At 57.4% G+C, this 14,750-nt stretch overlaps 1 protein-coding gene and 1 pseudogene across 1 annotated transcript in view; one reads left to right on the forward strand and one right to left on the reverse strand.

The window, feature by feature from the left end:
* The window catches only part of LOC137467410 (zinc finger protein 420-like), a 111,664-nt pseudogene that overhangs the window by 63,653 nt on the left and 33,261 nt on the right, over window positions 1–14,750 (forward strand).
* The window catches only part of LOC137467412 (serine/threonine-protein kinase pim-1-like), a 36,390-nt gene continuing 24,060 nt past the window's right edge, over window positions 2,421–14,750 (reverse strand). The window contains exon 5 of the mRNA XM_068178915.1: window positions 2,421–2,564. Within this exon, the coding sequence (XP_068035016.1) occupies window positions 2,421–2,564 (144 nt within the window). The remainder of the gene's footprint in view (window positions 2,565–14,750) is intronic.

Raw genomic sequence — 14,750 nt, forward strand, 5'->3', positions numbered from 1 at the left:
TTTGGTTCCTGGCCAGGCTGTGCAATGCCCAAATCTGGGAGCATCCCCCTGCGTGTGGACTCATCTGCACATTCCCTGTGCAGCCTGGCTTTGGAGAAGGTGCCAGAATCAAAGTCCATCATCCTCAGCTGCCGGTGACCAGGTGGAGGAAGAGGTTGTCATCCTTGATGTCATCCTCCGTGTCCCCAGCAGCAGCAGCCCCACCTGGTACAGCTTCTCCAGGGGCTCCTTCTCCTTCCCTGGGGTGAGCCCAGGCTGTCAGGGTTCTGCCCAGGGCCCCAGCTGTCAGGGAACCAGGACAAGCAAAACCAGCTCGGATGGTGGCCACCAGTGCTAGGCAGAGCAGCTGAGCTCCAGCACAAGGGCTGCGTGTTCCCATCTGATGACCCCTGGGCAGTGACACAGGCAGGACAAAATGTCTGGGTTCCTTTGCTTCTCATTGCCAAGGCATGTGTGGAGCTGTAACTTACCAGGGCCTTGCATCAAAGCGTGCCTGTGGCTCTCTCCCTTCTTCTAGGGCAGATCAATATCCTGCAGCCAGGGATAACAGAACAGCTCTTCTAAAGAGGGCCTGTCCAAGTCCAGCATGGATAAACACCGCCTGATCAGATCTTGGCACTCTGGGCAGAGAAACCAGAAACCGCCGGTCAGTTGGAGAAGGCTCCTGTTGGCTTTGCCCCACTATTCCCGTGCCCAGGCCATGCTGGATGTGCTCAGAGCTGGGCCTAAACGTCCCCATCAATTCCCTGTTTTGGAGGAGAGCAGGAGAGCAGGACATGTGCCACCTCCTCAGCAGCTGCCAGAGCGGGATGCTGACGAGCTGCTGCTGTCTCCCAGCACTGGTATTTCCCCCGTGGCCAGAGATGAGGATCCACCTTGAGAGAGCCGTTGTGGCAGCGAGAGTTGATGGTCCCAGCTGATGTTCTGGCTCCTCCTGAAAGGGTGCTCCCCGCAGACCATCTGGTGCAGCAGGATGCCCAGGGACCAGATGGTACCTGGCTTGCCGTAGTACCAGCCAAATTGGGTCCATTCTGGTGGGCTGTATGACCGTGTTCCTATGGAGTACAGATGGGGTTCATCAGGGGGACGCTGCTGCTCCCTGAGCCTGGCCCCAGCATCCCTGGGTGTGTGGGGGCTGCCCCAGTGGCACACGGGGTGACTGCTGCCCTCTCGCCAGCACCTGGGACTTGTGTACAGACTCGGGGATGGAAAAGAAGCCACTGGTGCTGGAAGAGGGCAGCAGAAGTCCTGTCAAGGCCCGACCATGATGGGAAAAAACCCACTCATTGCTTGGGAAAACCATGCCCTCATCCTCCCTGCCTGCACTGCCCCAAAAACATTATGAATCCAAAACAAACCAGGTGAGTGGAGCAGTCCAAGCCCTTTGTCACCTGCACACCAAACCGGCTGGGACACAGGTTCCGGCCCCCCTCTCTGCTACCCCCACCCACGGGTGTTTTGTCAGGCTGGCTGCCCCAGCCCCAGCCCCAGTCCTGGGCAGAGTGGTGGGCAAAGGCTGCCAGCAGGGCTGGAAGCTGGCTCCCCACCCAGCCCTGCTCAAAAGCAACTCAGCTGAAATCTCAGTGCCATGAAGGGCAGCAAAAGGGAGAATCCCCGCTGCCACACCCAGCTTGGGCTGTGAGGTGTTGGGCCATGAGATGACGGGACTGAGAGCACACCCCTGCGTGGGCTCACCTGCAAAACGAGTGTAGGCTGTGTCTTGCAGGTAGGTGCCGCAGCCAAAGTCAATCAGTTTGGCCTGCCCGGTGGCCAGGTCAACCAGGATGTTCTCTGGTTTGATGTCTCTGTGCAGGACCCCGCAGCTGGTGCAGTGCCGCACGGCCTCCAGCACCTGGCGGAACAGCTCCCGCGCCAACTCCTCAGACAGGAACCCCCGTTCCTGAATGAAATGGTGCAGGTCCTGGCACCTCTCCGGGCGTTCCAGCACCATCAAGACGTCACTGGGGAGCTCCTTCCACTCCAGCAGCTGGACGACACCGGGGAAGCCAGTGGACACCTTGGCCAGCAGCACGACCTCCAGGGGTGCGCTGGTGCCGTCGGGCTGCAGGAGGAGCATGATGCCGTCCGTGGGGCTGATGCCGTGCCGGGGGTCGGGAACCCCTCACCCGGCCCGGGATGCTCTGCGCCTTGCGCTGGCCCCACGCCTGCTCTCCCTCGAGGTGTCCTGGTGGCTTCCACCCTGCCGGGCCTCGGCTCATCCCCGCCCAGCTTCTGCCGCTGGCCCCGCTCACTCACCAGCTCGCCCCAGTGCCGGACGCGGTTCCTTGGCACCCTTTTGATGGCCACCTGCAAGCCAAGAGCAGCAGCGGGCTGAGCTCGCCACCTGCCCTGCCCAGCCCCATCCTCCCCCTCCTTCCCTCCTCCTCCACCTCCTCCTCCTCCTTCTTCCCCTCCTACCCCTACTCCTCCCCCTCCTTTCCTTCCTCCTCCACCTCCTCCTCCTCCTCCTCTCCCCCCTCCTCCTGTGGCTGCCGCCAGCCCCGCCGCTCACCGGGGCGCCGTCCGAGAGCCGCGTGGCTGCGAAGACGCTGCCGAAGCCGCCTCTGCCCAGCAGCGAACCCAGCCGGTACCGCTCCTTCAGGCCCTGCTGCGCCTTCCCTGCGGGCGGGACGCGGCTGTCAGCGCTCGGCCCGGGGCCAGGAGCGGCCCCCGAGCACCCCCCGAGCGCCCCGGGCCGGCCCCCCCGAGGCGTTCTGTCCCTGGAACGGGACAGCGGCGGCTCGGGGCCGGCGGCCGCGGTGCCGAGCGGCGGAGCTCGGGCCGGGGAAGCCGCAGCGGGGGCGGCGGGAGCGGCCGCGCTGCGTGTGTCCTCCGCGGGGCCCGGGAGGAGCCGGGGCCGGGGCCGGGACTGGAGCCCACGTCGGGGCCGGGGCCAGGCTCGGGCCAGGCGGAGCCAGAGGGCGGCGATGCCGCCCCAGCCCCAGGCACTGATGCCCGCCCAGCAGCGCCACCGCCAGCACGCCCAGAGCCGGGCGGAGGTGAGACCCCAGCGGGACGGCCGGGGACGGGGACGGGGACGGGAACCGGGGTGGGGACGGGGCCGGTGACGGGCTGGGGACATGGCCCAGGCCATCAGGGGAGAGGGAGACTGGGAGAGGAGGGGACACCGTGAAAGGGAGAGCAGGAGAGGGTGCGGGACAGCAGGAGAGGGAGAGGAGTGCGAGGGGGTCGATAGACTATCTGCTTTCGCTGCTGCCGCTGCTGCCGCTGCTGCTGCCGCTGCAGCTGAAGCTCCGGGGCCGTTTGTCCCGGTGTCCGTTTTTCTGTTGCCCGCTCGCCCCCGCGCCCAGCCCCCCGCTCCCCAGGGGCAGCCCCTGAGCCTGTCCAAACACGGGAACTTTGCCCTGTCCAGCCCAGACCCAGAGTCTGGACTCCTGCACAGGGGCATAGGTATCCCCTTGAGCGCTGCTGTGCCTTGTTCCCGCTGATGATCAAACCCTATCGGAGCACATTCCCTGAATGCAGAATTTGTACCTTACCCAGGCACTGCACTTACCTCTCCAGCAATGATTAAAAAAACAAACAAAAAAAAACCAAAAAAAAAAAACAAACCAAAAAAACCAAAAAAAAACCAAAACAAAAAAAAACCAAAAAAAAAAACCCAAAAAAAACTCAAAAAAACAAAACAAAAATGGGGAAGGCAAACTGTGAAACTGTGTGTAGGTCATGGTATTTTACAGGGTCTAAAATTCGCCAAGTAATGAATCTTAGAGATGAGATCTATTTGGATTAAGGGGATGGAGCAGTAGTTCAAGATGGAAAAGAGGAGCATAAAAAAAACAGAGAAAAACATCTTCAGTTGTTTCTTGCCATTTTCATTTCATTCCTTAAAAGCTGTTTCAGTTTTCCCAGAATCTTCTCCACACTCCTGTTTGCTCTTTCCAAGAACCTTTCCTGGAGAACGAGGTGCAGCTTCTGTCACAAGATGTGCCACCAGCTGCACTTTCTCTTGGCTTTCCACAACGTGTGTGCAGCTCAACTCTTGCAGCATAGCAGGGCAAATGTTTGAAGGATTTGACAGCTTGTTCTTTCTTTTCCTTGTGGGCTGGGCAGTTGTGCCATTGGTAAGGTTTTCATTGTTACTGTTTTACCCTAAGAAACCATGAGGGGGTACCAGGAATTGTCAGGGAATGCAAGCCGGACTGAATGCAGAGAAAGAATCTGCAGAGCCTGCAGCCAGAAATGGAGAGCTGTGTGATAATCATTGCAACATCCCCATGGGCATCTTGAAAGTGATCTAGAAGATGAAAATGCTCTGACAGAGGGCATTTGTTTCTGAGTTCAGTGTAGAGGATTCCACATCTAGTGCATTGGTTCATAAATCAAGAGTTCAGTCAGTTCATGGAAAGCACCAGAACAAGCACTAGGACTGGGACACACTGGGAGCCACTGGAAATGTGCTGGGGGTAACTGGGACCACGCTGGGGGCAACTGGGGACAAGGGTGAGTGACTGGGGCCCTGCTGGGAGAGACTGGGATCATACAGGACTCATACAGGGATCGTACTGGGAGTGACTGGGACTAATTTAGGGGCAACTGGGAGAACTGGGAAAACACTGGATGGCACTGGGAACAACGGGGACAGCGCTGGGGGCAAATTGTATCATAATGGGGAGTGACTGGCAGCAACTGGGCTCCTGCTGGGAGCAGCCCCTGGCGGCCCCGGGAGCCCTGCACCCCTTTCCCGGCCATGCCAGCCCTCCAGGCCCCAGAGCCCCCTTTTCCTTCACCCAGAGACCCCCTGGACCCCTATTCCTGCCTTTCCTAGCGCCCAGCCCCTCCTTTCCTCAACACCGAGGGCATCGGAGACCCCTATTCCCAGCCAGCCTGGGTTTTCCCACCTTTTGCTGGGAATGGGGACACCGGGGACCCTTGCAGTCCCCTTTCCTGACGATAGTGACACAATTAAGCTCACCCAAACTCCTCCTGGATCTCCCCTAAGCCTTCAGTGGGGATTCCTGGGAGTTCCCCTGTGTTCCCCCTTTCCCAGGACTTTGGGGGTCCCCCCGACCTGTCCGTGCACCCCCAGATTTCTTCCACAGACCCCTGTGATGGTGGGGGTGGGAGCCGAGTGCTGGTGCCCCCCTACCTGCAGCAGATCCAGCGGAGAGGGGAGTTTGGGGGGGTCCCTGAGCATTTGGGGTCCCCTGGGTTTTGGGGTGACCCCCGGGCCCCCCAGGATCTCCCTGAACACGCTGACACTGCCCGTGCGCAGTGAGAAGGTTCATACCCCGCACGGGGTCCCAGCTCAGTCACCAGCATCGCCCAGGAACCCCCAAACCCTCCTGGGACCCCCAAACCCCCGGGGACACCCCGACCTCCCCGGGACCCCAAAACCATCCCTGGGTCCTCCAAAAACTCCCCAAGACCGCAAAAACCCCACACAGACACCCCCCAAACCCTCCCAGGACATCAAAATTCCCACAAGACCTCCCAGCACGCCCCAGACCCCCCTGAGAAGGTTCGGTCCTGGCAGGGGTTCCCCATCTCTGTCACCAGCAGGTACCCCAAACCAGCCTTGGGTTTGCCCTGGGATTGCCCAATCCCCCCCTTTGGGAATCCCTAAAACCCCCCTGGGAATCCCCCCAAAATCCACCAGGACCCGAAAAACCCTGGAGATAGACAAAACCCCCCCAGGAATTCTTCAGGGAAGTTTATACTCAGCACGAGGTCCCCATCACCATCATTGGCATCACCCGGGTACCCCCAGATCCTCTCGGGACTCCCAAACCCTCCTGGGACCCCCAAACCCTCCCAGGTACCCCTAAATCCTCCCAGGACTCCCAACCCTCCCCGGGCTCCGCTGCCGGAATCAGCAGGAGTGGTGTTCTCCTCTTCAGGGGAGTTAGAGTGGGACCCGACCAGAGCGGGGGCCCTTAAACCCCAAAAATCCACCCTGGGGGGCAAAACATCCCCTACAGCGGCTTGGAGTGAGTCCCCCAGAAAAATGTCACTTAAAGCCGTCATGATCACCCCTGAAAAGGGGCTTGTGGGGCTGTGGCCCCACAAACACCTGAAAATGGGGAGGAAAAAACACCCTTGGAGTGGTGAGGTCCCCCCAAAAATCCTTAAAAAGAGAAAAACTCCTCTTCAGAGGGGCCTGAAGACCCTTCAGGGCCCTCGAGGAGGGACAAGATCCCCTCCTCTGCTGGGGCCTCTCTGAGCCGGGAGCTCTCCCGTTGGCTGCCCTCGGGGGAGCCCCGAACGACGGCGGCTCCTGGGCTGAGCCCCCCTCAGCCGGGGCTGCGGAGGGAACTGGGGGGCCTGGGACGGGGCCTGGGGGTCCTGGGGTGACCTGGGGGAGCCTCAGTGGGTCCCACCTCCCCCTCGTGCCCCCTCTCCCACCCCCTTCCAATTGTTCCCCCCAAACCTCCGCTCCCCCAGCTGGGTTTGGGGTGCTGCTACCAACACCCTGACCCACAGCATGTCAGGTCGTGTTCTGACTCTGTCAGCAGTTTGGTTGTTTTGTTTGTTTGTATTATTGCAGTTATCTTTTAAGTTTTTCTAGTAAAGAACTGTTATTCCTATTCCCATATCTTTTCCTGAGAGCCTTTTACTTTCAAAATTATAATAATTTGGAGGGAGGGGGTTTACATTTTCCATTTCCAGGAAGGCTCCTGCCTTCCTTAGCAGACACCTGTCTTTTCAAACCAAGACAGATTTTGGTGCCCAACCTGCAGCCCGAGGGCATCAAGAGGAAAAGGGAATAACAGTTCTTGAGGAACCTAATTTTTGTGTGCTGCTCTAGAAACCTCGTTAAGCGACACCATGTGGTCCAGCTTACCCTGGTTTGGGTAGCAGCACATGGTTGTGGCTGTGCCAGCGCCCCCACCGACCTCCAGCCCTGGGAACCTGGAGCAAGCGGAAACCACAACTTTGCAAATGCTACCTGTGCCTTTAGCAAATGGAAAGAGAACTGGGGTGTGAAAAATAAAGCTTGTTTATTTTCAGAAAAACAGCAAAGAAAACACAGAACACATTTACATTGTAAGAATATTTGTAACAACAACTATCTATGGAACGTATATACCCAAGAACATATCTAACAAAAGTCTATGAAACGTATTTACAGAAGCCAAAAAGAAGCCCTAAAACCTATAGCCTAAAGACAACAACAAACTCCACAACGTATGTACAAAAGGGTGGCATCTCTGTCCGAGATCTCCATCATCCTTGAGGAAAAGCAAGAGGCACAGTCACTCCAATCAGGCAGAGAGGGCTCTTCCATGTGCCCCCAGGCTGGCCCAGCAAGCGCAGCACAGGCTGGGGATGGCCACCAGAACCCAATGCACCGGGTCCCACATCCCTGAGCAGGGACCACCCAGCCCAGTCCCAGCCTGGCAGCAGGGGACCCGCTCTGCCTGTGGGGACCACATGCCTGTCCTGCTGCTGGTATTGGTCTTCATCCCAAGATCATGGCCTCTTCCTCATCTTTCTCATCAATGTCCATGTCCTCAAGGTACTCTTCCATTTCCACGTCCATCTCCTCTTCCACATCTACCTCCATCTCTTCTTCACCACTCTCTTCTCCATCCACTTCCATCTCCTCCTCAGTATCCATCTCCATGTCCACCTCCATCTCTTCCTCTCCAGTCTCTTCTCCATCCACTTCCATCTCCTCCTCTGTATCAATCTCCATGTCCACCTCCATCTCTTCGTCTCCACTCTCTTCCCCATCCACTTCCATCTTCTCCTCGGTATCAATCTCCATGTCCACCTCCATCTCTTCGTCTCCACTCTCTTCTCCATCCACTTCCATGTCCTCCTCTCTATCAGCCTGCATGTCCACCTCCATCTCGTCCTCTCTGTCTGTGACAGCCTGCAGAGATAGCAACACCTCAGAGTGGGGTCCCTGTCCCACCCCATCCCCACAGAACTCCAGCCCAGCCGGGCAGCTGGGGGGTGTCCACCTCCATGGAATGGCACCGTACCTTCCTCAGGACAAATGTGAGCATCCTGCAGGGACGGATGACAAAATCCAGGCAACAGAGAGCTTTCAGGACTGATGGGAGCATCAGGGCGCAGGTGACGAGAAGGGTGACAGGGAGCATGGTGAAGGGTGAGCTGACACAAGGGCTGGCACAGGGTGGGCTGACACAAGGGCCAGTGGTTGTGTTGTGCTCTTTGCTGGACGCTGGAGGTTCCTGCTGGAACATCACATCTGTGACATCACAGTGGATCTAAAGAGCATCTTGTTCCGAGCTGAGCAATCTTCCCCAGCCCATGCTGCTCACAGCCCTGTTGCCAAGGATGGGGCATCCACAGCCTGGGCCAGTGCCTCAGCAGCCTCAGTGTAAAAGAGCAGCTTCCTCAGATCCAACTTCAGTCAGCCTCCTGCAGTTGAAAGCCATCCCCCCTTGTCCTGTTGCCACGGGCCCGGCTGAACACTGTCCCCGTCTTTCCTGTGGGACCCTTCCAGTCCTGCAGAGCTGCAGTGAGGCCTCCCCAGTGTCTCCTCTTTCCAGGCTGAGCATCCCCAGCCCCACTTGGACAGCAGTCAGGTAGATCAGGGGGAGTCAAGGCTGAAGTCAAACAGCATCAGGAACTGAGAGGTGGAAGCTTTAGGCCCAGGTTTGCCTCTATAATAACAGTGGAGGGGAAGATGGTGGGACACTGGCTCTGTTCTAACCGGTGAATATTTTCTTTTTTTTTTTTTTTTTCCTTCTTTTCTGTCATGCTGATGCAGGTGTTGCTGTTTGCAAGGAAGCTTGGCACAATGTCCATTGTCTTCTCCATTTGTGAAACACCGAGCAGAGTCTGGGCAGGCTGATGATGCAGAGCAAAACCTGCAAATACACCGGTGATCCTGAGCCTGGAGGATGCAGCTAAACCCGGCCAAAAATAATTTCTGGAAAGTCAAGCCTGGTTTACATTTTCTTGAGTTTGGCTATTCCTGAACCGGGGGAGGGGGCTTTCTGGGGAGGGGGTACCACAGGGGTTCCCCTCCCCCGTTTTTGGGGGGTCTCCCATGGTGCCCCCTCCCCAAAAAGCTCCGCGGGCCCCCTGAAGTGGCTCCTGTTCCACCGGCTGGTGCCCCCTGATCCAGGGCGGCCCCCGGTGAGTCTGGGGGGCTCAGGGGGGATTTTGGGGGGATTTTGGCGGCATTTATGGGCTTTGGGGGATTTTGTTGGGAGATTAGGGGGAATTACTGGATTTTGGAGAGAATTACTGGGTTTGTGGGGTTATGGGGGTTTTGTGGGATTTGATGATTTTGGATTTTGGGGATTTTTTTAGGGTTTTGGGGTGGTTATTTCTTGGGGCGTTTATTGAAATTTTTGGGAGTTTTTTTTTTTTTTTTTTTTTTAATTTTGGTGTGTTCCACTGGGATTTTGTGGGATTCTTTGGTGTTTAGGAGTTTTTTATTGGGATTTTTGGGGGGATTTTGGGGGGGTTTTAGAGGAATTCTGCGGGGCTTTGGAGTTGTCCCAGGGTGTGGGGAAGGGCCGAGAGGCACCAAAATCTGCTTTAAACCCCTGAAAGTCCCAATAAACCCCATGAAATCGCAATTAAATTTCACAAATTCCCATTAGAACACCCTCGAATCCCAATAAAAGCTCACAAAATCCCAATTAAACCCCACAAATCCCCCCCCAAAAATGTCTCCAAAACCACAAGAAGCCCCACAAAATCCTCACGAGACCCAAAGAAATCTTGGCAACACCCAAAAAAACCCACAAACCCGCCCCAAATCCCCACTAAAATTCCTAAAAAACCCAAATCCCCAAAGAATCCCACTAAATGCCCCCACAATTCCAATAAAATGCCTCCAAATCCCCTAAAAATCCCAAAAAACCCCAGAAATAATTCCAGAGGATCCCACAAAATCCCCACAAAATCCCAGTAAAACCTTCCAAAATTCTAAAGAAAACACAAAAAATTTCAATTAACCCCCAAATACCCCCAGGAAAACAACTTCCCACTCAAAGCACCAATAAAGCCCCTCAAAATCCAAACTCCCCAAAATCCCCCAACTGCCTCCAAACCCAATAACTCTCCCCAAAAACCCCAACAATTCCCTGTAAACTCCCAACACAATTCCCCAAAGCCCAAAAAAGCCCCAAATGCCCAAACCCCTCCCGAGCCCTCCCTGGTCCCTCCCGGTCCCGCCCAGGCCCGTCCGGGGCCGCGGCCAAAACTGCCCGGAGCGAGAGCGGAGGTCCCGGAGCGACCCCGGAGCCGATCCCGGGCTCGGCCTCGGGCTCGGCCCCTTTGGGGGATTTTGGGCCGAACCGGGCAGGTTTAGGGTGGGCTTCAGATCCCTTGCGGGGATCCCGAGCCTTTTCGGGTGGATTTTCAGCCCCTGTGGCTGATTTGAGGCCGAATCTGGTGGGGTTTAGGGGGGATTTCAGACCCCTTTGGATGATTTTAGGCCCATGGGGGTGGGGCTGGGGCCCATTTGGGTGAGTTTAGGAAAAACTGGGCCCATATGGGTGAATCCTAATCCTGTGTGGGTGATTTTAGGTCCCTTTTTTGGGTGTTTTGGGCCTGTTTAAGTAGGGTTTTTTGCTTCTTTGGGCAATTTTAGTTTGAACCAAGCCTTTTTAGGGTGATTTTAGGTCTTCTTGTGTTGGTGTCAGGGACATTTTGGTGATTTTAGATACCTTTGGATGATTTTAGGCTGGACCAGATACTTTCAGGGTGGATTTTAGTCACATTTGAAAGATTTACAGGTGATGTTAAGCCATTTCTTGAGGGCTATAAAACACCTGGGGCAGTTTTAAGCCCCTTGGGTTGGATTTTAGAGCCCTTTGGATACTTTTAATCCCATTTGGTTGATGTCAGGCCGAACCATGTGGATGTAGGCTGCATTTGATGCCCTTTTGGGTGATTTTGGGTCAAACCGGGCTTTTTTAGGACAGTGCGTCCCCTTGGCCCCGGCCCTTTCCCCTCACGGTTCCGCCCTTTCCTCGCTCCTTTCCCCTCACGGTTCAGGATCTGGGAGCGGGGGAGGAGGAGGAGGGAGGGAGGAAGAGGCGCAGCGGCAGCAGGGAGCAGCCGGAGGAGAGGAGGGAAGGAATCGCGTGGCCCTGGCGCTGCCTGAGCTCGCAGCACCCCGGGAGCATCGCCCCCATCCCGCAGGTGCCCGGGGAGGGGGAGCTCGGCCCAAATATCCTGGGGGGTGCCTGAGTTTGGGATTTTTTTGGGGGGATGTTTGGAGCTGGCAGGGCTCCAAAGCCGAGCCGAAGATCCAGGGATAAGATCCAGGCCCTGCTGCTGCTCCCTCGGGATCAGCCCCACTTTGGGTGTTGCTGTCAGGGCCAGCAGAAGCGGTGGCTGGAGCAGCGGGTGCTGACGGTGCCCCAAGCCCCGGGGCTGGAGGGGTCCCTGGGCTGGGGCTGGCAGGGAGCTGCTCCAGCCCGGAGTGCACTGCTGAGTGCTGTGCTCTGGGGCTGGGGCTCCCCGCACAGGGGACTGGACTGGTGTGCCACAGGAGACAGAGAAGCTGCAGCTTCAGCATAACTGAGGTGGGTGCGTGGGCTGGGAAGAGTGGGGAGGCTCAAGGGGATTCACTGAGCTCATCCTCCTGCAAGGACGAGGAAAAGGGAGTGGGAACTCAGCAGTGAGGAGAGCTGAGGGCTGGAGAGCAGCTCTGAATGACACTAAAATCCCACTGGAGCTCTGAGACATTGCTGCTCCTCAGCCAGTGACAGGATGAGTCCCTAAGCCTGGGGCTCGGCCTTCCTCATGGTGAGGGGCACCAAGGAAGGCGACAGTGTGATGGAGACTGCCATGGGCTGGGAACTCACTGGGGGACAAGAGGGAGCAGTTGGGAAGTAAAAGGCAGGTGGGGGAGAGAACAGTTCAGAGAAGGGCTGAGCTACAGCTTGAGCAAGCTGCAAAATGTCATTTGGGGTCATCCCAGATTGATTTCATTTCAGAAGTTATTGAACAAGTTTAATTTTTGGGTGGTGTCATGTTTGTCCTTGGAGGTGTACACTCTGCACACTTGAGCTGTGTTGCTGAAATGCTCCAGCAGGTCTGTGCTGCAGGTCACCCCATTTCTTCTCTGGCTGATTGTGGCCCGGTGCTGAGCTCCAGCAGAGCCCTGGCAGAGCCCAGAGCAGCCTCAGCACCCGCAGAGCCCGGCTGCAAGGAGAGAAACCAGAAAGCGCCCGTCAGCTGAAGGCTCCTGTCCCCTTGTCCCAGCCGCCCGCGGTGCCCAGGCCATGCTGGCCGTGCCCAGAGCTGTGCCCAGAGCTGCCCATCCCTGCTGCCTTTGGGAGCAGAGCAGGAGGGCAGGACATGTGCCCAGCCTGCAGCCAGCCACGGCACATCCAGCCCTCAGCAGCTGCCCAGAGCAGGATGCTCCTGTGCTCGCTGCCATCTCCCCAAAGCTCTGATCCCACCATGCCAAGCAGACAAGACCCACATCACGCTGGAAGAAAAGCTGGTCCCAAACGATGTCCTCAGCCTTCTCCAAGGGCACGGCCCATCCACGCCACAGCTGCTCCCAAGCACTTCCCCATCCAGACTGGACCCCAACTGGAAAGCTTCCTCTAGAAAAACACACAACAAATTATTGAAAATAGATTACAGACAAAAAGGGGAACAAGAAAAAAGGTCAAAAATCTTATCTCTGTCAGGGGCTTGAGGAAGGCCCAACCCCTGCATGCCAGGGAAAAACCCACCCACAGGTAGGGAAGCCCAGGCCTTTCTCCCTTCCCCCCTGCACTGCCCCCCAAAATAACGGTGATCCCAAGCAAACAGGGGCAGTGGAGCAGCCCAAGCCCTTCCTTGCCTGCAAAGCAAAGCAGCCCCTGCACAGGTTCTGGAGTCCCACCTCTGCTCCCACCATGGGGGTTTGTTTGTGTCGGGCTGGCTGCCCCAGCCCCAGCCCGGGGCAGGGTGGGTGCTGGGGCTGTTGGCAGGGCCAGGAGCCCACTCCCATTTCATCAGCACCCCAGCCCATCCCCCCAGCCCTGCCAAAAGCAGCCTGGCAGCCGACTGAAGGATCAGCTGCATCCGCCCCAGCAAAAGGGGGGAACCTTTGGTTCCTGGCCAGGCTGTGCAATGCCCAAATCTGGGAGCATCCCCCTGCGTGTGGACTCATCTGCACATTCCCTGTGCAGCCTGGCTTTGGAGAAGGTGCCAGAATCAAAGTCCATCATCCTCAGCTGCCGGTGACCAGGTGGAGGAAGAGGTTGTCATCCTTGATGTCATCCTCCGTGTCCCCAGCAGCAGCAGCCCCACCTGGTACAGCTTCTCCAGGGGCTCCTTCTCCTTCCCTGGGGTGAGCCCAGGCTGTCAGGGTTCTGCCCAGGGCCCCAGCTGTCAGGGAACCAGGACAAGCAAAACCAGCTCGGATGGTGGCCACCAGTGCTAGGCAGAGCAGCTGAGCTCCAGCACAAGGGCTGCGTGTTCCCATCTGATGACCCCTGGGCAGTGACACAGGCAGGACAAAATGTCTGGGTTCCTTTGCTTCCCATTGCCAAGGCATGTGTGGAGCTGTAACTTACCAGGGCCTTGCATCAAAGCGTGCCTGTGGCTCTCTCCCTTCTTCTAGGGCAGATCAATATCCTGCAGCCAGGGATCACAGAACAGCTCTTCTAAAGAGGGCCTGTCCAAGTCCAGCATGGATAAGCACCGCCTGATCAGATCTTGGCACTCTGGGCAGAGAAACCAGAAACCGCCGGTCAGTTGGAGAAGGCTCCTGTTGGCTTTGCCCCACTATTCCCGTGCCCAGGCCATGCTGGATGTGCTCAGAGCTGGGCCTAAACGTCCCCATCAATTCCCTGTTTTGGAGGAGAGCAGGAGAGCAGGACATGTGCCACCTCCTCAGCAGCTGCCAGAGCGGGATGCTGACGAGCTGCTGCTGTCTCCCAGCACTGGTATTGCCCCCGTGGCCAGAGATGAGGATCCACCTTGAGAGAGCCGTTGTGGCAGCGAGAGTTGATGGTCCCAGCTGATGTTCTGGCTCCTCCTGAAAGGGTGCTCCCCGCAGACCATCTGGTGCAGCAGGATGCCCAGGGACCAGATGGTAGCTGGCTTGCCGTAGTACCAGCCAAATTGGGTCCATTCTGGTGGGCTGTATGACCGTGTTCCTATGGAATACAGATGGGGTTCATCAGGGGGACGCTGCTGCTCCCTGAGCCTGGCCCCAGCATCCCTGGGTGTGTGGGGGCTGCCCCAGTGGCACACGGGGTGACCGCTGCCCTCTCACCAGCACCTGGGACTTGTGTACAGACTCGGGGATGGAAAAGAAGCCACTGGTGCTGGAAGAGGGCAGCAGAAGTCCTGTCAAGGCCCGACCATGACGGGAAAAAACCCACTCATTGCTTGGGAAAACCATGCCCTCATCCTCCCTGCCTGCACTTCCCCAAAAACATTATGAATCCAAACCAAACCAGGTGAGTGGAGCAGTCCAAGCCCTTTGTCACCTGCACACCAAACCGGCTGGGACACAGGTTCCGGCCCCCCCTCTCTGCTACCCCCACCCACGGGTGTTTTGTCAGGCTGGCTGCCCCAGCCCCAGCCCCAGTCCTGGGCAGAGTGGTGGGCAAAGGCTGCCAGCAGGGCTGGAAGCTGGCTCCCCACCCAGCCCTGCTCAAAAGCAACGCAGCTGAAATCTCAGTGCCATGAAGGGCAGCAAAAGGGAGAATCCCCGCTGCCACACCCAGCTTGGGCTGTGAGGTGTTGGGCCATGAGATGACGGGACTGAGAGCACACCCCTGCGTGGGCTCACCTGCAAAACGAGTGTAGGCTGTGTCTTGCAGGTAGGTGCCGCAGCC

The sequence above is a fragment of the Anomalospiza imberbis genome, unplaced genomic scaffold (genome assembly GCF_031753505.1).
Source record: "Anomalospiza imberbis isolate Cuckoo-Finch-1a 21T00152 unplaced genomic scaffold, ASM3175350v1 scaffold_62, whole genome shotgun sequence".
NCBI lineage: Eukaryota > Metazoa > Chordata > Aves > Passeriformes > Viduidae > Anomalospiza > Anomalospiza imberbis.